Below are 24,284 nucleotides of genomic sequence, written 5' to 3'. Positions count from 1 at the left end.
TAGGTGAACTTGAATTATGGATATCCATTCTACATTGTGTTATGATTGTTAGTTGATTTGGTTTCCACTAATACTAGTCTTTCACTAAGTTAATTAGTGAGTTGATTAGGACTTGTGGATTGAGATCAATTATGCCCTTTTGACTAATTCTCGATGTTAGGATCGACTAATTGAGATTAATTCTACATAATTACCATGTTTGTGGTCTATGATTAGGATAGAATCTTAAATTCCCAACCCTTGCCAAGAGTTTCTTTTTGTCAGTTAAATTCCATTTTTATTGCTTTACTTGCTTTGAGTTTTAATTCTCTTGCATGCTTTATTTACTTTCTTGTCCTTTTAATTTTCTCGTCAATTGCCATCAAAACCCCTTCTTTCCTCATAGTCAATAACTACGCACTTAATTGCAATTTTTAGGGAGAACGACCCGAGATTTAAAACTCCCGATTATTTTGATTTGAATTGTGACAAAACTTTAATTTAAACTTTGATTGATGGTCAATTGTTGGGTTTGGACTATACTTGCAACGCCAGTTCTATTTTGAGAAAAGTTTCTAACCCACTTTAGGTCATCATCAAGTTTTTGGTGCTGTTGTCGGGGATTTACAATGGTGTTACATTGTTGGCTATTGTTAATATGTGAATAGTTTGTTTTTGATTGATTGCTTCTTTTCGCTAGTTTTAAGAGTTTATTTTACTTGTTCTTATTATGTTTTGTTTTCAATTCATTTCCTCTTATGAATTCTCACCCATTGAACTATGAATTTGGTTGTTATTATGTTATAGGAATTGAGAGTTCTGCATGTTTGTCACCTAAATGGAATGAAGAGAATTCACAAGAAGATTGGGTGCACAAGTTTTGGAATCTAAAAGCCATGGTGAAAATTTAAAGAAGAATTGAAACACAAGCCTCCCTGATGAGAGCTTCTCAATAAGTCCAATTTAAGGACTCTAAATAGAAATGTTTAGTGGGAGACATCCCACCATGGTAAAACTTTCCAACTTTCCTCCTTTATTGCATTCTTGTAAATATGTCTTTTGGTTGTTAGCTTGTCTTAATAAATTTTTATTTTAAAATACACAATGTGAATAGTTAATAATTTTGTTTTAAATTGCCTTTTTGGCATGAATTGCGTGTTTAAAATTTTGAAAGTTTTTGAATGGTTGAAATAGTTTTGGTTGATTTTTGTTTATGCATATTAAAAGTGTTTTAAATAGTCCAATAATTTTGATTTGAAAAATAAAATTTTGGGTAATTTTAAAAGTTAATGTGAATAGTTGCATATTTTTATTAATTTCTTGTTTATATACATATTAAAATGTTGGATTAAATTCTGTTTGAAAAAAAATTACTCTGTGTGGTGCGTACGCACACTCTCATACACGCCTTCTACTCACAGCATGTGCATATGTACAATTGCCAATTTGCTCGTCTGTGCGTACGCATGAACCACGGTGTGTATGCACAAGTCACATTTCATCCATCGGTGCGTACGCATAATTTCTGGTGTGTGCGTACGGTTACAAAAACTCAAAATCCCCTTTTAGTGCGAGTCCTATCTCTTCGCATAAGGGTGAACGCAAATCGGATCGGATCGGATACATCTCGATTCGATCCTCATTAAAATTATCAAATCTAATATTCGCAATTTTTAAACTTGGATCCGATTCGATCCAATCCGCACATTTGCATATCAAATCTTAAATATATTCGCAAAATATATAAATATTTTTAAAAGTATAATTTTATTTAAAAAATATTAATAAAATACTATTTTTTTATTATTTTAAACATGCATACTCTTAAAATATTATTAAATATATTTTTTTAAATAATAAAAATAAAATCATGCAACATATATGATAATTATTAAAAAATAAAACATAAAAAAATTTACCTAACTATTTATTTATTTTTGCGGATCCACTAATAATGCGGATCAAATATGCGGATACTAACATAAAATCTACAATCCGATTCAATAATCTTGCGATTTGGATCTATATCCGCAATTTTTAGATCAAATTCATGGTCGCTCAACCTCCACCACCACAACCACCGGCGACCACCAAGTGCCGCCACCCGCACCCCGTTTCCTTCCTTCTTTCTCTCCCTCTCATCCCTTCTCACACCCCTCTGCCGTCACAACCGCCGCGGCATCACCGTAGCCGCCGGCGTCCCCTCCACCCACCACCACCTTTCACCACATCCCTTCCCCTTCCACCACATTTCCCTCACATCATTTCCATTTCCCTTATTCTGTTCGAGGGAACAACAGGGGCAACCCCTGTTTCTCAACGCTGCGCTACCGAGCACCAACGCCGCTTCTGTTTCTGAGCACCACCGCTGCACCACTGATTGACCCGCCGCCTCTGGGCCGGCATTGCTTCGCCCCACTTTCCTTCCCTGTCCAGTTCCATTTCTGTTTCTGCTTCTCCCAGGTTCGACCCCTGTTTCCATTTTGTTCTGGTTTCTTTAGTTAATTTCCTTTGATTGTTAAGTTAGGATTGATTAATTAGTTTAATTTTTGTTAAATTAGATTAGTTAGAGATGCATGTTTAGTTATTAGGGTGTTGGAGAATCTGGACTGGATAGTTGATTTAGGTCTGTTAATTGTGATTGCTGCTGGTGTTTGGGAATGGAAAATTTTCTTTGTTTGAAACTGGATTCTTGATGTTGCATAGTGTTTATGTTGCTTTGTTCTTGCTGAGGTCTGTTATTTGATATGAGCAATTTCTGCACTGTGTTGCAGCGATGACAATTTTGTTGTTGCTTTATTCTTGCTTTAATGTATGAATTTAAGTTGTTATTGCTGCTCTATACTTGCTATTGATGCTGAATTCCTTCTTTGCTAATCTGGATCGTCCCCTGCCGCTGTGTTCTTATTAATTGCCGCTCTGTTCTTATTAAATGCCGTTGTGTTCTTATTAATTGCCGCTGTTTGGGATGAGTATGTTCTAGATTTTAATCCTTCTTTTGATATACGGATAAGTTCAGAAAGACCCCTTACAGTGAAAGATATATGGAAGTTAGATACATGGGATCGGACTGAGACGCTGAATGAAAAGTATGAGTTTTCGCTTTACTTAAGCTTTCTTTTGGCATTAATTGTTGTATTTCATGTTTGCTTTATAGTGCCTCTTGATTCTGTAGGTTCCAGAGATGTTGGGTAGAAGAATCTCGGAGGTCGAAACCTTGGCTTTTAAGAGCATAGAATGCAAGCCTTGGTGGGAGGTATGACCGATTTGTGTTGAACATGATAGAGTGTAGAAGATAGACAATGGTTTTTGGTGTTACTTTATGATCACTTGCATAAGTTGAGAGTTGAGACCATCAATAATGGCTCATAATGAGAGGGCAGATATTGAAGTAAAATGGTGCTTGGCACTGATAAGTTAATCTTGGCCGACAAACTTAGACTCCTCTATCTTCTTCTGTGTAGTAAAATTAGTTCGTGATGATGAAACCACTTATTGTACAATATATAACTGAATGTTCTTTGCTTCTTTTTTTTTTCCCCGATTTTGTTTATTTTTGTTCATGTATCTCATTTGTGTTTATGCGTTCATATATCTTTGTGCTTCGGTTTTCTTGTGCTTTACAGGTTTTGGTGGGGAGGATTTTGGAAGGTAATGTTCTATTTCTTCTGTGGATATAATCATTTCATTTGGTCGCTTTCAATATTTACATGTGTTAAACTTTGCTGTACGTCAAAATGCATTGTCAATTTTAATATCTTTGTTAATCTGTTTACAATATGTAGATTGGAAATGATCTCTCCCAGTTTTTGGGCCCACTAATATTGAATCAGCTGCTAGAGGTCAGTTACTGTTTTACTGAAATCACTGGTTAACCACCTCTAGTACAAGTTATAGTGCTCTAACAAATTCTTCATTATTATTTTGTTCTAACAATTCTCTATCACTTGATGTGTCCTATTAATTGCCTGCAGTCTATGCAAAATGGTGATCCAGCCTGGATTGGATACGTTTTTGCCTTCTCAATATTTGTTGGAGTGGTATGATACAAAATCTGATTAAATTGTAGATGATAATGTTGTATTCTTAATTTTCTCTGATTAATGATACCGCAGGTTGCTTCATATTCAACGATTTAAATTTGAATGTATTTCTTGTACCCCTTTTCTAATTGCTCTGCATAGTTGGATTGTTGATAAACATTGAAGATGCCATCCGTTTTTGAATAAACTGGGGCAAATAATTTAAAACATATGTAGATTTTACTAATTAGGATTCTTTCCTATCTGAATTTCTGTTTGATAGGTCTTTGGGGTGTTATGTGAAGCTCAATATTTTCAGAATGTCATGCGTGTTGGATTCCGGCTAAGATCAACACTGGTAATTTTATTATTGTTTCGTTTCTTTGTGTCTTACATCTTTAATTCCCACCTAGTAGGTTGTCAAAGAATTGCTTGAGCTAAAAGCTTAACTCATAAAGTTAGTTGCCAACGATGATTTTATAAGTGAAATCCCAATAGGCTTGGAACAGAATGTCTTACATGCTCAAACAAGTAGAATTCATTGGTCACTCAATCACACTCAAAATACTGAGTTTGTTATTCAATTTTTCCCTTTTATTTTCTTCGTTATAGGTAGCTACTGTATTTCGCAAATCATTAAGGCTTACCCATGAAGCTCGAAAGCAATTTGCATCTGGAAAAATAACCAATGTGATGACTACTGATGCCGAAGCACTTCAGGCATGGTTTTCTTCTATTGTTTGCTTGCTGTTCATGTAGTTGCTGCTTAAAGGTGTCAAAGAACTACTTGAAAGTTATTAATATGGGACCAATACTGGATTTGATAACAGTAACATGCCCTCTTGAATAAAAGTTTCTTCGTTTGTACCTAAAATCCAATTATTTAAGGTTAAATGCTATTTTAAATTGGGTGGCAAGGGACAGACTCAAGATTATTTAGTCACTGTACTACTGTAGCTTAATTCCAGGGTTTATGCATTTTCTATATTCTTGTGCCACAAACATTCTCTGAATATGTTTGATGTTTTAATACTACTGTTTTGCAATTAACGTCTAGATTTTTTTTTTACCCAAACAGCAAATATGCCAGTCACTTCATACTCTGTGGTCAGCTCCGTTCCGCATTACCATTGCCATGGTTCTTCTTTATCAACAACTAGGAGTTGCTTCCCTTTTGGGCGCTTTGATGCTAGTCCTTATGTTTCCATTACAGGTACAGGAGTTCACCTGATTTCTCTAGTTTGTTTTACCCCTACACTGCTTTGAATCTGTTAGTTAAAATGCACTTCCTCTCTGCATATCTTTTATTCTCTAGTCTCTTTGCATTAATGCACTGAGGTGGTAATGGATATAACTTTATTTTTTAATAATTTTTTTTCTAAATTTAGTTAAATATCAAGTTCTAACCATTCTGTTGTTGTCTTTTCTGACATGGCTTAGATGTTATGCATGGGAGAGTAGTTTCCAGTCTAAAGTTCAGAATGTCCGAGAGGATGAATTATCATGGTTTCGAAAAGCATCATTACTTGGAGCGGTATGACACAAAGCCAATATTTAATATTCATGCTCCAATCATTTTTTGGACTTCAGCTTATTTATCTTGGCTCCCCCTACGAAATTCATGTCTGTATTGCATTCATGTGCATCCATTAAGATAGTATAATAGAACGAATGGTGGCCTGCACTGTATTAAGATATTGAAAGTAAAAGGATAGATTTAACTCTAGCCAAATCTATCAATGTTATACTTTCTAATTTAGATCAAGTACAATACTACTACTAGTAGACACTTAAGTTCACTGGTAATGGCTGTCATAAACATAGTAGAATTCAACTGACCTCATGATGCACTTTTGTAGACTGACCTTTCTAAATACCTGTCAGAAACTAGATAGCTGCTTCATGAATGTGGTCACAATTTTATTTAAATCATATTATGTCCAATCATCATGAACAAAAGAAAATGCTTTATTTCTGATATTTGCTAGCTTTGCACTGTTTGAGTTTTTCTTGAAATTCAAGTGTTGAGCATGGAAAACGTAAATCCAATGTTACAACTTTTTCTCATGTTCTTACTGACTCCAGCTGTTTTTGTTGTAATTTTTCTTTTTTGGCAGTTAAATGGATTCATACTGAATAATGTTCCAGTTTTTGTAACTGTGATTTCATTTGGAATGTTCACCTTACTTGGAGGGAATTTGACACCCGCAAGAGCTTTTACATCACTTTCTCTGTTTGCTGTGCTTCAGTTTCCTCTTTTCATGCTTCCTAATATTATAACTCAGGTTATTCTCCATTGTAATTTTCTTTTGTTTTGTTGATTTACCAGCAGGATAATGACATAATGCACCCTTCATTCTTGTAATATCCTCTATTAGTGTTTGCTTTTCTATTAAATACTTATTGTTGTTTTGTTTCTTCTAAAATAGCAGAAAGAGTGTTAGTTTCTCTAGTTTATAATGGCCAAAGCGGGTGGAAACTTGTTTAGTATTATTGTTGCTGATTGAAGACTGATTTTTCTTTTGTTTTAAGGCGGTTAATGCAAATGTATCATTGAAGCGTTTGGAGGATTTGCTCTTAGCAGAAGAGAGAATACTTTTTACCAAATCCACCGCTTGAGCCAGGATTACCAGCCATCTCAATCAAAAACGGAAACTTCTCCTGGGATTCCAAGGTCCATGGTCTTGTCATTTTATGCTTGCATATTTCATCATTCTGCATAGTTGACTTGCACAAAGGACATCTGTTCATCATTACGTTTTTGCTGTTGCAATTTTTATCTTCTATGGCCAGAATTGAAATGAATTGTATGATATTATTGTACTCGTATTATATATCTTCCCGGTAGCTCTAAATCTTTTGTTTTCTTTATTCAGGCAGAAAGGCCTACATTGGCAAACATAAACTTGGATATACCTGTTAGTAGCCTAGTTGCAGTTGTTGGAACTTGGAAGTACAGGAGAAGGGAAAACATCACTAGTATCTGCAATGCTTGGAGAACTTCCTGCAGTTGTAGGTTCAACTGTTGTTATGAGAGGGACAGTTGCTATGTACCCCAAGTCTCTTGGATTTTTAATGCAACTGTAAGTTAATAGTATTCATAATCACGTATAGTGATGAACATGCTTAATAATTCTTAATTTTTTTAACAGAACATATATATCTATTGCTATTGGTATGCTCAGCTGATAATTGACTCATACAACTGTTTCTTCAGATGCATTACAAATGACCACTTCCACAAGCAGTATAACTTTTCTCATTGCTGCTACTATAACCTTTTAATTTGGAATTATGGTTTGCATATGAATTAGGTTAAAAAAGAATTATGGACAGATAATATATTTTTCAAGTTTATTTCAAGCTATCTTTTGTGTAAGTTGTTGGGAGGAGACATTGGAGAGCTTATCCAAGAGATCTTGCTATCTTTATGATAATTTCGTGTAATCTTAAAATCCAGCGACAGCAAGATGATTTGGACAGGGCTCTCACTTTTCTGATGCACGTGGAATAATTTGTGTTCCAATTCAAAAAATATAAAATTAATGAAGTCTGAAAAAATTTAAAGTCGCGAAAATTTTCTTACTAGTTATGAATTGATTTTATGGTTTTGGTAAGGGTAACAAGGTTCAAGGCTGTTAGCATGCCATTATGATATGATATGTGGCTTATAAAAGTTATTTCTGCAGGTGCGGGATAATGTTTTATTTGGTTCTGCCTTTGACCCAATAAGATATGAAAGGGCAATAGATGTGACTGAACTACGACATGACCTTGAGTTACTGCCTGTGAGTATATGCACTACTTATTGCATTTAAGTGGAATATAATGTGTCAAATTCTTTGTTAAAAGTTGGTGGCATTTGCTTGTCCTTTCTCTAACATTCCTATCAATGACTAGGGTGGTGATCTTACCAAAATTGGAGAAAGAGGTGTGAACATCAGTGGTGGTCAAAAGCAAAGAGTATCCATGGCTAGAGCTGTTTACTCCAAATCCGAGTGTACATTTTTGATGATACCCTTAGTGCTCTAGATGCGCATGTCGCTAAACAGGTTATGCTGAGTGATTCTACTTTACATACCCGCTGTTATTAACAGGGATGTTTTCTATACACAAGATGTGGTACATATTAACATATACATGTTTGTACTTTGCAAAGTAACACATTATGAATGATGCATGTGATTGACATGCTTCAGTATTGCCTTTTAACTTAGTCCACTGATTCTCTAAATCCTTCTTAAAATTCCTCCAATTGTAACTAAAGGTATGCTAGGCATGTGCCTCCAACAATAAAGAAAACGGAGAGAGAAAAAGACAACAATGCTGCTAAGGTAGAAAAAAACATTGCCTCATGGAAGAGGCACACCTAAACTATCCAAGTCGCAAAAGGCTTGCAATGCCTAATCTTAGTACCTTTGATCATACTTTCTAATAGCGAAATAGTTGCTGACCATGTTCTGATAGTTGTTGGGTACTGTATGCAATTGATCCCCCGTTTATTGCTGACTGTAAACTGGGTTCCATTTATTATCTTAACGTTGTGTAGTATTTTCCACTGCATGTCACTTCAGGTTTTTGATAAATGCATCAAGGGAGAATTGAGAGGGAAGACCCGAGTTCTTGTTACAAATCAACTGCATTTCCTTTCACAGGTGGATGGAATCATTTTGATCCATGAAGGTACTGTGAAAGAGGAGGGAACATTTGAGGAGCTCTCTAACCAGGGGCCATTGTTCCAAAAGCTTATGGAAAATGCTGGAAAGATGGAGGAGTATGAAGAAGAAAAGGTAGATACTGAAACTGCTGATCCGAAGTCCTCTTCAAAACAGCTGGCCAATGGAGAACTTGATGATACTGCAGAGAGTGGTAGTAAGGCAAAAGAAGGAAAATCTGTCCTTATTAAACTGGAAGAACAGGAAACAGGTGTTGTCAGTATGAAAGTTTTAGCAAGGTAACATGATTCATGCAAATAGTTTTGTATTGATTGCAATTTAGTGGTTTGTAATCATTTACAAACAACTGGGTGTCTCCTTTTGATACCCCGTCAAATTATTAGATGTGCTTATGCACATGCACAAACATTTACATTGTGAATATGCTTCTTTCTCCCCACTGCCATGCTCTGCTTATGCATAATCCTGATGGAAATCTATTGAAAAGTGTATTATTTTGCAAATTTTATGTAGTGATCCTGTTTTCTTGGTCTTTTTTCCCCATTTGCTCCTCCTTTTTATTATACTATGTTGAATCTTATTGTTGTCCTTTCAGATACAAGACTGCATTAGGAGTTCTTTGGGTGGTTGTAATACTCTTTGGATGCTATTTCTTAACAGAGGTGTTACGAATTTCAAGTAGCACATGGTTGAGCCATTGGACTGATCAGAGTGCTTCAGTGGGCTATGATCCTGGATTTTATAATCTGATATATGCAGCTCTATCATTTGCTCAGGTATAGCTCTGTTGTAACATGACTGAAGAATATGGTGTAATTATTCCTTTTGCATAAGTTCTCATTCATTTTCTGTCACATCTGTACCAGTGCAGTGTCTGCTTTTTGTCCCATGAGAATCCATATTACTCTAAATGCCTGCATTCCTACTGAATTACATCTGTGGAATATGATAATTTGGTATTTTTCTCATTATTTTCCCTTTCAGGTTATGGTGACTTTAACAAATTCTTATTGGTTGATCATTGGTTGATCATATCAGGTCTATATGCAGCCAGAAGGTTGCATGAAGCCATGCTTCACTCCATATTACGAGCTCCTATGGTTTTTTTTTTCATACAAATCCACTTGGAAGAGTAATCAACAGGTTTGCAAAGGATTTAGGTGACATTGATCGTAATGTGCCCCATTTGTCAATATGTTTCTGGGCAGAGATCAAAGATATTAGTACTTGACGAAGCCACTGCAGCAGTAGATGTTAGAACAGATGCCCTCATACAGAAAACAATTTGAGAGGAATTTAAATCGTGCACCATGATCATCATTGCTCATCGTCTTAACACCATCATAGACTGTGATCGGATTCTTTTGCTTGATGGTGGTAAGGTAAGCACTGTATTTAAATGGTACTGCTGGTTAAATCTTATAATATGGTTATCCTTTGGCACTAATTTAAGTAATATTAATGCTAATTATACAACATAAAATAATACTGATGCTAGCTTCTTATGTTTAAAGGTTCTTGAGTATGATACCCCTGAAGAACTGCTATCAAATGAAGGCAGTTCGTTCTCTAAGATGGTGCAAAGTACAGGAGCCGCAAATGCCCAATATCTACGCAGCTTAGCATTCGGGAATAAGTCAGATAGGGAAGAGAGTAAGCATAATGATGGCCAGAAAAAATGGCTTGCTTCGTCTCACTGGGCTGCTGCAGCTCAATTTGCCCTTGCCGTCAGTCTCACCTCATCACAGAATGACCTGAAAAGATTGGAAGTGGAAGAAGAGAATAGCATACTCAAGAAAACAAGGGATGCTGTGATAACTTTGCAGGGGGTTCTGGAAAGGAAGCATGATAGATTGATAGAGAAATCGAGGAATCTTTAGACCAATACCAAATATCCTCAGACAGTTGGTGGTCATCACTCTACAAGATGATTGAAGGTATGTATAACTTTGTGCCATCTTTTACATAGCCTTCCCTTGCAATGAAATTTTTGAAAGGTTAAATTCTGAGACCACTTCATTTTTTGTCCATGAATGCATTATCCTCCCTCTCCTTTTTCTTTCCTTTTTTTCTCCTATATATGTTGTCTCAAATATTTCTAAGTTAGAGGAAACCCTGGAAGATATGGTATCAGAGCTAAATGAGCTTAAATTTCTAAGATTAAAGAATCTCAGGATTTTCAATGTGGTTGGAGATGAAGTGTAAGCTTCTCACTGTGTAGATGATGTAATTGCATGTCTTTTTCGTTTTTGTAGGTCTTGCAATGATGAGCAGACTGGCCAGGAGCAGGCTTCATCAATCAGACTTTGGTTTTGATGATAGATCAATTAACTTTGATCAAGTTGATATGTAGCCAAAGCTGCACTGTTATATATTACCTCTGCTTCAAAATAATTGTTCATTTGGACAAACAATTATTGTGAATTGCAGGGAATATAACATGTGCCACAGTCCCACCAACTGACTCACATACCCAAGGTTGTGCTAACTCTATTTTTGGCAATGTAGCTCCATCACTCAGCCATGAGACATGAGTTCGAAAATGCAATAAGTTTCATTTTGATCTTAATCCAGCAATTAACCCAATTTCCCTTATCATTTGTAATGTAATTTTTATTGCCCAAAATATATTAGGGAGAAAAAAAAAATCTTTTAGGTCTTGAATACTTGTGTTTGGATTTTGGAAAAAATTCTCTAAAACGAAGTGAGAAAATAAAATGTTAATTATTCTTAAATCAAGATAATAAGATTTAGATACAATGAAAATTATAAATTCAGTACTGATTAAATGTTTTTTTTATTTATTCTACTAATTTTTTTATTTGAGAAAAATTTCCTTTTTTGATCATGTTATGCCAAAAACTTCCACTAGTACTGTTATATTCAACTATTCCAAGCATCTTTCAAAATCACAAATCCTCGCCAATCAAGCAATTATACTCAAATGTCTTGCATGGAATGAAAGACGAAAAAGAGTCTCTTGCTTTTAGACCCAGTATGTGAAAATTACCTTTATATTTCCATTTTTAGAAGAACCATATCATGTTAAAATTTGTTAAACGCTAGTGTTGTGTAACTTACCTTATTATTTCCTAATAATACAAAATAAAATAAAATAAAAGAATGAGTTTATAGATAAATTAGTCTTTGAAGAATGGATTATTTTTTAAATTTATCCAAGATTGAAACGTTAATTATTCGAACATAAACAACAATCAGCCCAAATAAAATACAAAACCGTAAACAGCAAAACCGGTTGAATCATGAACCGGACAAAAAAACACTTCAACTAAACAGTAAAATCGTAAAATCTGAAAATCGGAATTAAACTGACCGGTCGGTCGAATCGAACCGTGATTCGGTCGGTTTCTTGGCTGGGCAGCAAAACGTTGCCGTTTCAGCCTCTAGAACCCTAAATCTGTAACCAAATCCCTAATTGGATCCTGAATGAGTGAGTGAATCCCCCTCCTTCTCATCGAGCTTCAGAAGTGAAGTGAGAACTGGGAACGCCTCTCTGACTCTCTCACGGGTTCTCATCGAGCTCGTCGTCCGGTCGTCCATACCTCCGTCGAGCCACCGCGTCGAGCCACCGCCGTCGATCGTTCGAACAGCCACTTAATCGCGCAGCAGCCGTCGTTCCTCCCCTTCCATCGCGCAGCCTCCCTGGGAAACGTCGAAGCCTCCGTCGCGCAGCCACCCTAGCTCTGTTGGTCACTCGGCTCAAAGGTGCTCCCTCTTGCATGCTCTGTTGAAGGCGTCTTCGAGCTTCCAGGTAATTTTTTGAACTGTGAACTGAAGGCGTCTTGGTCACTCTGCTCCTTGTCTCTGTCCCTCGTTACAATGATTGTTTGATTGAATAACTGTTGCATGTCTCTGTCTCCCTAATGAGTATGATTTAATAATTGTTTGAATCTATGAGGCTCTGTGAACTGAAGTCACTGAAGTCTGATATACTGATAATCTGATATAGTGATACTGAACTGTGAAGTGTGAAGGTTGTGAAGCTCTGTGAAGTGTGAACTGAACTGTGAACTTTGTTTAATAATTGTTGTTTACTGAACTGATCTTTCTTTTACTGAACTGAATTTTGTTGTTTGTTGAATAATTGTGAATAATTTTGAATAATTTTGGATGTTGTTTTTTGTGAACTTGAGATTATTGGGTTGGAGTGGGTTGTGATATTGTAGATTGTAATTGGAAAAAACCATTTTTGGATTTCTGTGGAGTACTTGGATTATTGAATTTGAATGTCTCTGTCTCTCTGAAGTCTGAATGAGTGATTTGTGATTTTGAATGTCTCTGATTACTTGATTAGTGATTTGTGTTTTGAATCTGAAATTTGTGATAACTCATAACTGATAAATAATTTGTTCTGCTGTTGTTGCCGATTTTAAATTTATGTTAGTTCTTGGTAAACTCATAAGTCATAACATTGAACTGTGACGTTTTCCCTCAAATTAATTTTGGTTGATGTGAGATAATTGATGTTTAGGGTACAAAGTGGAAACCTGCGACCTCCAAAGTGGAAACCTGTTTTTAATGGATTTGTTTGTTGATTTTTGGTTCTGTTATGTTATGCTTTTCATTTGGTAATGGTGTTTATGATTGGATTTATCTGCAGCAAGTTATGGAGGATTTTGATGATTGATGACAAACTTGGATCATTTTGATTTGCCATGTTATGTTTGATTGGTTGTTTTGTTTTTTGACTTTTGAATTTGTATTTGAATGAGATTATAACATTCGAGTTTATGTAGTGTTTTTAATTTGAATGATATTTTAAAGTTTAATTAGACTATAATTATATTTTAATGTGTTTATTTATTATTTTATTATAAAACGGTTTTTCGGTTCAATCACGCTCGAACCGGTTGAACCTATGAACCAGTGAACCAGTAGCTAAAGCGGTTCGATAACCGGTTCGGTTCTCAGAACCTTGATCAGCTCATTCACAACCAACCAACCCAGCAAAGTTCAAAATCACCCAACCAAACCCTAGGTTCTCCCTGCAACGGTTCTGCCGTAGTGCCGCCGCCATCCATGCTGTCAGCGCCTCCGCGTCCTCTCTTGTAGCCCAGGCCCTCTCTTGTAGCTCGGCGTCCTTCTTCCCGCTGTCCCCGTCCTCCCTGGCTTCTCTGTTCGAGGCTTGGAGCAGCTCGCCGTCGTTTCACCGGTTGCCGTCCGTGTCTCCGTCGAAGGTTAGTGCCATTGCTTTCACTTCTTCGGTTCTTCTCTTCCTTTTATGCTCTGTTTGCTGATTTGTGAATGGATTAATGAAAATCAAATAATTGATTTTGTGCTGCTGCTCTTTTTTTAATTCCTAAAATTTTTTTTGAAATTTTCTTGCTGCTGCTAAAAATGGATTAGGGATTAGGGATTAGAGATTACTTGTTGCTATTTTGTAATTAGGGATTATGCTACGTTAGCTTTATTGATTTCAGGTTTAGTGTGATTAGGGATTACTTGTTGCTGTTTTGTAATGTTTGTTGCTGAATGCTAAAATGGAAATCAAATTAAATGCTGTTTGTTGCTTCCATATATTTTCTTTAATAGTATTTTCCCGATTATAAATTCTGGTTTCGAGTCAAAACTTTGTATTTGTTTTGTCTGTAGTTTGATTTGAGATCATTAGATCTGATCCGATCCTATTAAGTTCAAACTATGCCTTTGGATTTTTGGTGTAGAATTGTTGCTTACCTGTTTGAAGTGTGTATTTCTTGTAATTGGATCTGTTTTGAACTGGATTGTGATTTTATGCTGCATTAGGGGTTGATAGTTCATCTTGGGTGTAGTTTTGGGATCATTTACTTGTTAATTCTCGGACATTCAGTTTAGTAAGGATCTTCTACAAATTTGTTATCTTTCTTTAGGTTCCTTATAGATTTATTGGTAATAAATTAATATAAATGCTGGATCATTTTGAACATGTCTGTTGGTGTAATTTCACTTTGTAGTTTGTAGTTTGTAGTATACATCATTATATCTTAAATGGTCTCTAAAGTCTTATCTTTGAACGAGGTGTTTTTGTACTCTTTATTTTTAGTTAGGCCATTTTCAAGATGGAGTATTAATTTTTTTTTCTTTTCAGTATATATAACATTATTAGCTGTTTTTATCTCTCTAGGTGGCCACAAGTCCACAACTGAAGGAGTATATAGGTTATGTAGTATTTCTAAAGAGATTTAGGCATAAATATGAACAAAACTTCTGTTGGAATAGCATTTCTTCTTTTATTTGTCTATAGAGATTCAGACATAAATATGAACAAAATTAATATTTGATTATTATTATTATGTTTGTAAAGACTTACATTTTAAATTTTAATACATAATTTTAATTGTATTTATATAATTTTATATTTTTTAATTATGACCGGGTCAACTGGGTGAATCAGTAACCCACCGGTTGAACCAGTGATTCGGTGACCCAGTCATATGACCGGGTTGATTGCCGGTTCGGTTCTGATAACTATGGACAAAACTATTATTATTACCTAAGCATGGTAATGACTCAATTGAAAATTTTATAGAGTACTTGTAATAGGGTTACATTATCTAATAATTGCATTTGGAAATAGGAATAATCACTATGCCCCCCCTTTTTTTTGAGTATTTTTGTGTTTTTATTTTAAGTGGAACTTGGAAAGACTGAATATGAATCAATTTTATAAGCTTTTTATAGTTTTTGGTCTAATTGCATTTGAAGTAGCTTCCTTCTTTCAGTTCTTTGACCTTTAGGTTTGAAGTTATTTTTTGTAATTAAAGCTTAAGTTGTCTGGTGGAACTTTGAAGCTATTAGATGCACATTTCCAATATGTTTTTTAAAGCCTAAATTATTGTTCTAATTGCATTGGCGCCTATAAAATAGGGGATTAACTTTACTTCTATCGTAATTATTTTAGTACCATCCTTTTTTGATACTCCTTAAAAAGATTCTACTGAAACGTAAGTGTCACCGTCCTTAAAATTGTTGTCATTACCTAACCTATTAATTTGAAATAGTTACATAGTTTATCTTTTAATGTTATTACTTTAGTCCTTATGGAAGATTATAAAATTTGTCTTTTGCGTTATGATTTAAGTCTTTTAAAATAATAAGATTAACATATAGTGAATTAGTGATACAACATTTTATATGGACTAAAATGTGATTAGCCGCTAACTGTTTTCTTTAAATAGGACCCTTACCCAACTCCTTTCTTTCATTTTCACAGCACGCAATACGCATCTATGCAATAGAAGCATTAACAAGGTGGTTTTGTTTGTTTGTCAATGCGTCTTGCAATTGCACCTCAAGTCCAAGGTTTCTTATTCTTAAGACCTTATTCACTCACCATTCAGCACTGCCCTTCCCCTTCTCCTCCTTCCATCTCACAAGTCTACGACGACCTTCTCCGCATTTGCTTCCGCTTACAACAAACTAAAACTAATCCCCATCACCATCACGACTACCATGTGTTCGACAATATTCCCAACCACGGCGACGGGGAAATGGCCAAAGTTGTTCATGCACACGCCATCAAACACGACATTTCCTCTGATGGCTTCCTCGCAAGTGCCACCATCGATCTCTACGCCACTGCTGGCAATGTCCCTTTCGCTCAGAGGCTCTTCCACCAGCTCCATCCCCGTCAAAGACATTTATCCGCTTATAATTCTATCATTTCCATGTACTCAAGGCAGGGGTTATTCCAAAATGCACTCCGTTGTTTCGTTTCTATGATGCGTTTTGGCCAGTTGCCTGACCAATTCACGCTCGCTATAGCTCTCTCTGTTTGTTCAAAGCTCAGGAATGTTGAATTCGGCACGCTGCTTCACTCATGCGTGATCAAGGTAGGTTTTGAGTCCAATCCGTTCTGCCAGGGTGCTCTTATCGATCTCTATGCCAAATGCGGCTTTCTCCGCCATGCTAGCGCCATATTTGACGCCGCAGTCCACTTGGACACTGTTTCTTGGACGGCTTTGATTTCTGGTTATGTTCGAGCCAGGCTGCCGCAGGACGCCCTCCAGGTGTTTGACAAAATGCAGATAGCTGGCTGCTCTCCTGACCAGGTGGTTTTTGTGACTGTTCTCAATGCTCTTGTGAATTTGGGTAAGCTGGATGATGCCTGTAAATTGTTCCGAGACATGCACACTAGCAATGTTGTGGCATGGAATGCGATGATCTCTGGTCATGCTAAGAGGGGCCATCATAAGGAGGCCATTGAGTTCTTTCTCGAAATGAGGAAGTGTGGTATAAAGTCCTCAAGGTCCACGCTGGCAAGTGTTCTTAGTGCGATTGCCAGCTTAGCTGCGTTGGATTATGGGTTACTAGTCCATGGAGAGGCTATCAAACAAGGTTTGGGTTCTAGTATATATGTGGGAAGTTCTTTGATCAGTATGTATGGGAAGTGCGAAATGTTAGATGCTGCAAAGCAAGTATTTGATGTCATGTCTGAGAAAAATATGGTCACTTGGAATGCCATGCTGGGAGTTTATGCACAGAATGGTTATTTCAATCATGTAGTGGAGCTATTCCTTAATATGACACGACGTACCATTGAACCGGACGAATTTACCTTCACTAGCATTTTGAGTTCATGTGCTTGTTTTGAAAGCTTAGAAATTGGTCGTCAGGTGCATTCAGTTGTTATCAAGAGAAGTTTTGCAAACAATTTATTTGTGAACAATGCATTGGTAGATATGTATGCCAAGGCTGGGGATTTGAAGGAAGCTAGGAAACAATTTGAGCGCATGAAAACCCGAGATAACATTTCTTGGAATGCCATTATTGTTGGATACGTGCAGGAAGAAGAGGAAACTGATGCTTTCAAAATGTTCAACAGAATGAGGTTACATGGCATAGTACCTGATGAAGTAGCTTTGGCAAGCATACTTAGCGCTTGTGGAAATGTTAAGCTATTAGAAGCAGGATTGCAGTTCCATTGCCTGGCAGTTAAGTTGGGATTAGAAACAAACCTTTTTGTTGGAAGTTCTCTTATTGACATGTATTCTAAATGCTGCTCCATTGAAGATGCACGAAAAATCTATTCTAGAATGCCTGAATGGAGTGTGGTATCCATGAATGCTCTGATTTCAGGATATGCTCTGAAAAATATAAAAGAAGCTATTAATCTTTTTAGTGAGATGCTGGCATTGGGGCTCAAGCCATCTGAAATTACATTTGCAAGCCTGATAGATGCTTGTAAGGGTTCTCAGGTAAATCTTGGGTTGCAGATCCACTGTGCTATAGTTAAGAGGGGTCTTTTATGTGGTAGTGAGTTCTTAGGTACCTCTTTGTTGGGCATGTATATGGACTCACAAAGGATTGCAGATGCCAACTTACTTTTCTCAGAGTTTTTGAACCTTAAAAGCATTGTTATGTGGACTGCTTTAATTTCTGGTTATACTCAAAATGATTGCTGTTACGAGGCCATAAATTCATACCGAGAAATTCGGGACAACAGTATCTTCCCTGACCAAGCAACATTTGTTTCAGTTCTTCGAGCTTGTGCTCTCTTATCGGCATTGCAAGATGGGAAAGAGATACATTCTCTAATATTCCATACTGGTTTTGACTTGGATGAGTTAACCAGCAGTGCACTCATAGACATGTATGCTAAATGTGGGGATGTAAAAAGTGCTGTGCAAGTTTTTGAAGAAATGGGTACTAAAAAGGATGTGATTTCTTGGAACTCAATGATAGTTGGATTTGCAAAAAATGGTCATGCAGAAAGCGCTCTGAAGGTCTTCAATGAGATGGCTCACGCATGTGTTACACCAGATGATGTCACATTCCTCGGAGTGCTCACTGCTTGCAGCCATGCAGGGTGGGTTTTCGAGGGCCGTCAAATTTTTTATTTCATGGTGAACTGTTATGGCATTGAACCCAGGGCTGATCACTATGCTTGCATTGTGGATCTTCTTGGTCGTTGGGGTAATCTCAAAGAAGCTGAAGAGTTCATCGACAAACTAAATGTTGAACCGAATGCTATGATTTGGGCCAATTTATTGGGAGCTTGCCGAATTCATGGCGATGACATAAGGGGAGAGCGAGCAGCTAAGAACCTTATTAAGTTAGAACCTGACAATTCTTCCCCATATGTATTGCTTTCTAATATGTATGCTGCATCAGGACATTGGAATGAAGCTAGATCTTTGAGGAGAACTATGATACAAAAAGAAATCCAAAAGATGCCTGGGTGTAGCTGGATTGTTGTAGGACAAAAGACAAACTCATTTGTTGCAGGTGATATATCACATCCTAATGATGCTGAAATTTCACATTCTTTGAAGCATTTGACAGCACTCATGAGAGACAACAGATTCCAGGATGATAGAATTTTGCTTGTTGGTTAAATTTAATTTTTCACAGTAATAGGAAATCAAGCAATCAACTCAGATTTGCATTCTGACAAAGAACAAATCGTACATATATTCCATTCTTACTGCTTTCTGGCAAATGGAAAGCATTATATTGTTATTTGCATTACTTATGAACTGTTTGTTGTCAATTTGTCATGCATATTCATGTGTTTGAATATAAGTTTCTGGTTAGAACTTAAAAAATAAAATGTAAACCCTCACGTTACATGGATTAAGCTCCTCTAATTTTATTCCTATCTATATTTTTCTTGACTTAAGATGGTCAACTTTTGTGTAATGCTGATAAGCTGAAGTTGACATATAGTTTTTAGTATCCATCATCAATAACTATGAAGCAGTTTGGTCTAATTACCTTTTATATCATAAACCATTTGTACCTTTTGCAATTATTATTATTATTATTATTATTATTATTATTATTATTGCTATTGCTTTGCCATGGATGACTGTTACTAAACCAGCATTTGTACCTTACGCAATTTTGATATGGATGATTGGTTTAATGCACCCAAATTCTGACTTATGCGAGTTGAAATAATTTCTAGATTAGGACTGTTAACCACGAAAATATTTTTAGTAGTTTATCACTAATTGTTTGATTTTTTTTCTTGTTTTTCACAAATTTCAGTAGTAGAATTTATTATTCTGTTTGTGAAATTGAATTTGAGCAACTCATGTGAGCATCATTTTATTCATTTATATAGAGCACCGCCCGTGAAGTAAAGCGCTTAGATTCAATTAGTAGATCCCCTGTTTATGCACAATTTGGAGAAGTACTTAATGGCCTATCAACAATTTGTGCTTACAAAGCTTATGACCGCATGGATGATATCAATGGAAAGTCGATGAACAAACAACATACGATTCACTCTGGTGAACATGAGTGGAAATCGATGGCTTGCAATTCGATTAGAAACGCTGGGAGGTCTCATGATATGGTTTACTGCAGCCTTTGCGGTAATGCAGAATGGGAGGGCCGAGAACCAGCAGGAATTTGCATCCACCATGGGTTTAGTACTTAGTTATGCTTTGAACATTACCAGTTTGCTTACTGGTGTGCTCAGGCTTGCTAGTTTGGCTGAGAATAGTCTAAATGCTGTTGAGGGTGTTGCCACTTATATAGATTTGCCTTCAGAGGCACCATCCATCATTGAGGATAGTCGCCCCCCTCCAGACTGGCCCTCATCTGGGTCAATCAGATTTGAGGATGTTGTACTTCGATACAGGCCTGAACTTCCTCCTGTCCTTCATGGCTTGAATTTCACAATTTTTCCAAGCCATAAGGTTGGCATTGTAGGAAGGACAGGAGCTGGAAAATCTAGCATGCTTAATGCTTTATTTTGAATTGTGGAATTGGAAAGAGGAAGAATATTAATTGATGATTGTGATATTGCAAAATTTGGGCTGTCTGATTTGTGTAAAGTTCTTGGCATTATACCACAGTCCCCTGTTTTGTTTTCAGGTATATTTAAGATATAATATTTTCCATCGTATTTTCATATTGGCAACTTAGGCTGGGATTCTGTTCTTTTGTTTTCCAAGTTACCAACTGACCAGAGGGAAGAGTATGTTGAACAATAATGTTGTAAGAATGGACTTGTTTCTTTTATTATTATTATTATTATTATTATTATTATTATTATTATTATTATTATTATTATTATTACTTATGGTAAAATGGACTGTAGATCTTGAATTTTTTAAAGCTAAGAGATCTGTTTTGGCAGGAAGGGAATTCTAACTCCTTTTAGAGCCACATATTAAAGGTTATTGATAATTTGATTTTTATAAAATACAGTAAGGGAAAAAAACGAATGAGAAAATAAGGATAAATATGTTAACATGAAAGTTAAGAAATTCGTTGATCTACTTGAGTGAAGATTGGAATACTTGTGATGTCAAAACTGGAAAGCAATAGTAAGTGATGTTTTGCTTTGCTAGATATATGATTGTGTTGTTGATTTTTATAATTTTTACTCTGTAAATTGTGAAGCATATTAATCTTTGAATTAATGTAATTGTATTTATATTAAGCTTAATTTAATTTTTTATAGGAACTGTAAGGTTTAATCTTGACCCTTTTAATGAACACAATGATGCTGACCTCTGGGAGGCTCTGGAGAGGGCACATTTGAAGGATGTCATTTGGAGGAATTCTTTGGGGCTGGATGCTGAGGTAAATTATGATTTCTTGATTAGACAGTGGCTTTTTTTGTGAGGAACCATTTCTATTGCTGAGTATTTTTACAATGGTCAATAAGTGATGTTTTATTGAAAGCAATATAATATTTATGAAAATGTACTTTGTTTAGGTCTCTGAGGCAGGCAAGAACTTCAGTGTTGGGCAGAGGCAACTGTTGAGTCTTTCTCGGGCATTATTGCGTAGATCAAAGATATTAGTACTTGACGAAGCCACTGCAGCAGTAGATGTTAGAACAGATGCCCTCATACAGAAAACAATTCCAGAGGAATTTAAATCATGCACCATGATCATCATTGCTCATCATCTTAACACAATCATAGACTGTGATCGGATTCTTTTGCTTGATGGTGATAAGGTAAGCACTGTATTTATATGGTACTGCTGGTTAAATCTTATAATATGGTTATCCTTTGGCACTAATGTAAGTAATACTAATGGTAATTATACAACATAAAATAATACTGATGCTAGCTTCTTACGTTTAAAGGTTCTTGAATATGATACCCCTGAAGAACTGCTATCAAATGAAGGCAGTTCGTTCTCTAAGATGGTGCAAATTACAGGAGCCGCAAATGCCCAATATCTACGCAGCTTAGCATTCGGGAGTAAGTCAGATAGGGAAGAGAGTAAGCATAATGATGGCCAGAAAAAATGGCTTGCTTCGTCTCACTGGGCTGTTGCAGCTCAATTTGCCCTTGCCGTCAGTCTCACCTCATCACAGAATGACCTGAAAAGATTGGAAGTGGAAGAAGAGAATAGCATACTCAAGAAAACAAGGGATGCTGTGATAACTTTGCAGGGGGTTCTGGAAAGGAAGCATGATAGATTGATAGAGAAATCGAGGAATCTTTAGACCAATACCAAATATCCTCAGACAGTTGGTGGTCATCACTCTACAAGATGATTGAAGGTATGTATAACTTTGTGCCATCTTTTACATAGCCTTCCCTTGCAATGAAATTTTTGAAAGGTTAAATTCTGAGACCACTTCATTTTTTGTCCATGAATGCATTATCCTCCCTCTCCTTTTTCTTTCCTTTTTTTCTCCTATATATGTTGTCTCAAATATTTCTAAGTTAGAGGAAACCCTGGAAGATATGGTATCAGAGCTAAATGAGCTTAAATTTCTAAGATTAAAGAATCTCAGGATTTTCAATGTGGTTGGAGATGAAGTGTAAGCTTCTCACTGTGTAGATGATGTAATTGCATGTCTTTTTCGTTTTTGTAGGTCTTGCAATGATGAGCAGACTGGCCAGGAGCAGGCTTCATCAATCAGACTTTGGTTTTGATGATAGATCAATTAACTTTGATCAAGTTGATATGTAGCCAAAGCTGCACTGTTATATATTACCTCTGCTTCAAAATAATTGTTCATTTGGACAAACAATTATTGTGAATTGCAGGGAATATAACATGTGCCACAGTCCCACCAACTGACTCACATACCCAAGGTTGTGCTAACTCTATTTTTGGCAATGTAGCTCCATCACTCAGCCATGAGACATGAGTTCGAAAATGCAATAAGTTTCATTTTGATCTTAATCCAGCAATTAACCCAATTTCCCTTATCATTTGTAATGTAATTTTTATTGCCCAAAATATATTAGGGAGAAAAAAAAAATCTTTTAGGTCTTGAATACTTGTGTTTGGATTTTGGAAAAAATTCTCTAAAACGAAGTGAGAAAATAAAATGTTAATTATTCTTAAATCAAGATAATAAGATTTAGATACAATGAAAATTATAAATTCAGTACTGATTAAATGTTTTTTTTTATTTATTCTACTAATTTTTTTATTTGAGAAAAATTTCCTTTTTTGATCATGTTATGCCAAAAACTTCCACTAGTACTGTTATATTCAACTATTCCAAGCATCTTTCAAAATCACAAATCCTCGCCAATCAAGCAATTATACTCAAATGTCTTGCATGGAATGAAAGACGAAAAAGAGTCTCTTGCTTTTAGACCCAATGTGTATTTCAATTTTTAGAAGAACCTTATCATCTTAAAATTTGTTAATCGCTAGTGTTGTATAACTTACCTTATTATTTCCTAATAATACAAAATAAAATAATAGATTAATAGTTAAATTAATCCTTTAAGGTTGGATCATTTTTCAAATGGAAAAGTATAAGTAAACAACAATATTTTTTAATAATGTGTAAACAATATAAATTAATAGAGTTAAAAGAATAAATTAAACTTAATTTAATTAGTAGTATTAAATTAGAATATAGTGTAATTAGTGATTGTTTATATTGTTCAAAATAATCATTGTTTACCTAGCTATTCCCTTTTCAAATTTATTCACGATTGAAGCCTTAATTATTCGAACATAAACAACAAACAGTCCAAATAAAATATAAAGATCAGCCCAACCAACCAATTGTTAATTCATTCTATTTTGTCTTATTCTCACATAATACATTCTTCTAGAATTAGTGAGTTTGATAACTCACCATTTTGTTAGCATACAATTTTTACTTCCATTCTCCTTTCTTTTTTGGGTGCACACCATTTGTCTCGTCTGGTCATTTTCTAAGTTATTTTTGGAGAAGCTACCCATCCAACGATCCAACCATCACAAGCTCCAAAATATGTTGGATCACTGAGCCATTTAGCGTCGTTTATTTATTTATATTGTTGTAATTAAATTTGGGGACCAACGTAATAAATTAAAAAGCACCTAAGAAGATAGAGCTTGAACCATTTATGTCATGAATTATTAAATTAGTTGTCCCCTTGAATACTCATCAACTTTCTTTTATAACGTACTCCCTTCTTGATTTTTAAGTTTGACTTGTTAGTTTATTTCTTTGGACCAATCTAGTATTTATCGCAGTGGATATTTTGCAATTTCTCTCTCTTAAAAATAAATCCAATTCAATTTCGGAATGAGTTAAGTCTTAGGCTATGTTTGGTTGGAAGGAAAGAAATAGAGAGGAAAAAAATAGAAAGGAAAGAAAAAAAAGAAAGAAATTGAGTGAATTTTAATTTTTTTTAAATGTGTTTGGATGGAAGGAAAATAAGAATGAAAGAAA

General features: G+C 35.6%; 1 protein-coding gene and 2 pseudogenes across 2 annotated transcripts; all 3 read left to right on the top strand.

Moving 5' to 3' along the window:
• Window positions 1-2,856: 2,856 nt before the first annotated feature.
• On the top strand, window positions 2,857-9,908 carry LOC112709037 (ABC transporter C family member 2-like; annotated as a pseudogene).
• Window positions 9,909-9,915: 7 nt separating this feature from the next.
• Window positions 9,916-11,341, top strand: LOC114924417 (ABC transporter C family member 2-like; annotated as a pseudogene).
• A 770-nt stretch (window positions 11,342-12,111) lies between these two features.
• LOC112710743 (pentatricopeptide repeat-containing protein At3g09040, mitochondrial-like) lies at window positions 12,112-22,786 on the top strand. 2 transcript variants are annotated; one of them, XM_072202797.1, is made up of 8 exons: window positions 12,116-12,449; window positions 13,566-13,875; window positions 15,891-18,904; window positions 19,746-20,503; window positions 21,096-21,217; window positions 21,354-21,599; window positions 21,732-22,154; window positions 22,473-22,786. In XM_072202797.1, the coding sequence occupies exons 3-4, from the start codon at window positions 15,949-15,951 to the stop codon at window positions 19,757-19,759; spliced, it is 2,970 nt and encodes a 989-aa protein (XP_072058898.1). In that variant the 5' UTR covers window positions 12,116-12,449; window positions 13,566-13,875; window positions 15,891-15,948; the 3' UTR covers window positions 19,760-20,503; window positions 21,096-21,217; window positions 21,354-21,599; window positions 21,732-22,154; window positions 22,473-22,786. The 2 variants fall into 2 exon arrangements, with proteins under 2 accessions (XP_072058897.1, XP_072058898.1); XM_072202796.1 differs by lacking the exon at window positions 19,746-20,503 and having other exon boundaries at window positions 12,112-13,875; window positions 21,808-22,154.
• The last annotated feature ends 1,498 nt before the right edge of the window (window positions 22,787-24,284 follow it).

The sequence above is a fragment of the Arachis hypogaea genome, chromosome 9 (genome assembly GCF_003086295.3).
Source record: "Arachis hypogaea cultivar Tifrunner chromosome 9, arahy.Tifrunner.gnm2.J5K5, whole genome shotgun sequence".
NCBI lineage: Eukaryota > Viridiplantae > Streptophyta > Magnoliopsida > Fabales > Fabaceae > Arachis > Arachis hypogaea.
This window is presented reverse-complemented; position numbering and strand designations above follow the sequence as displayed.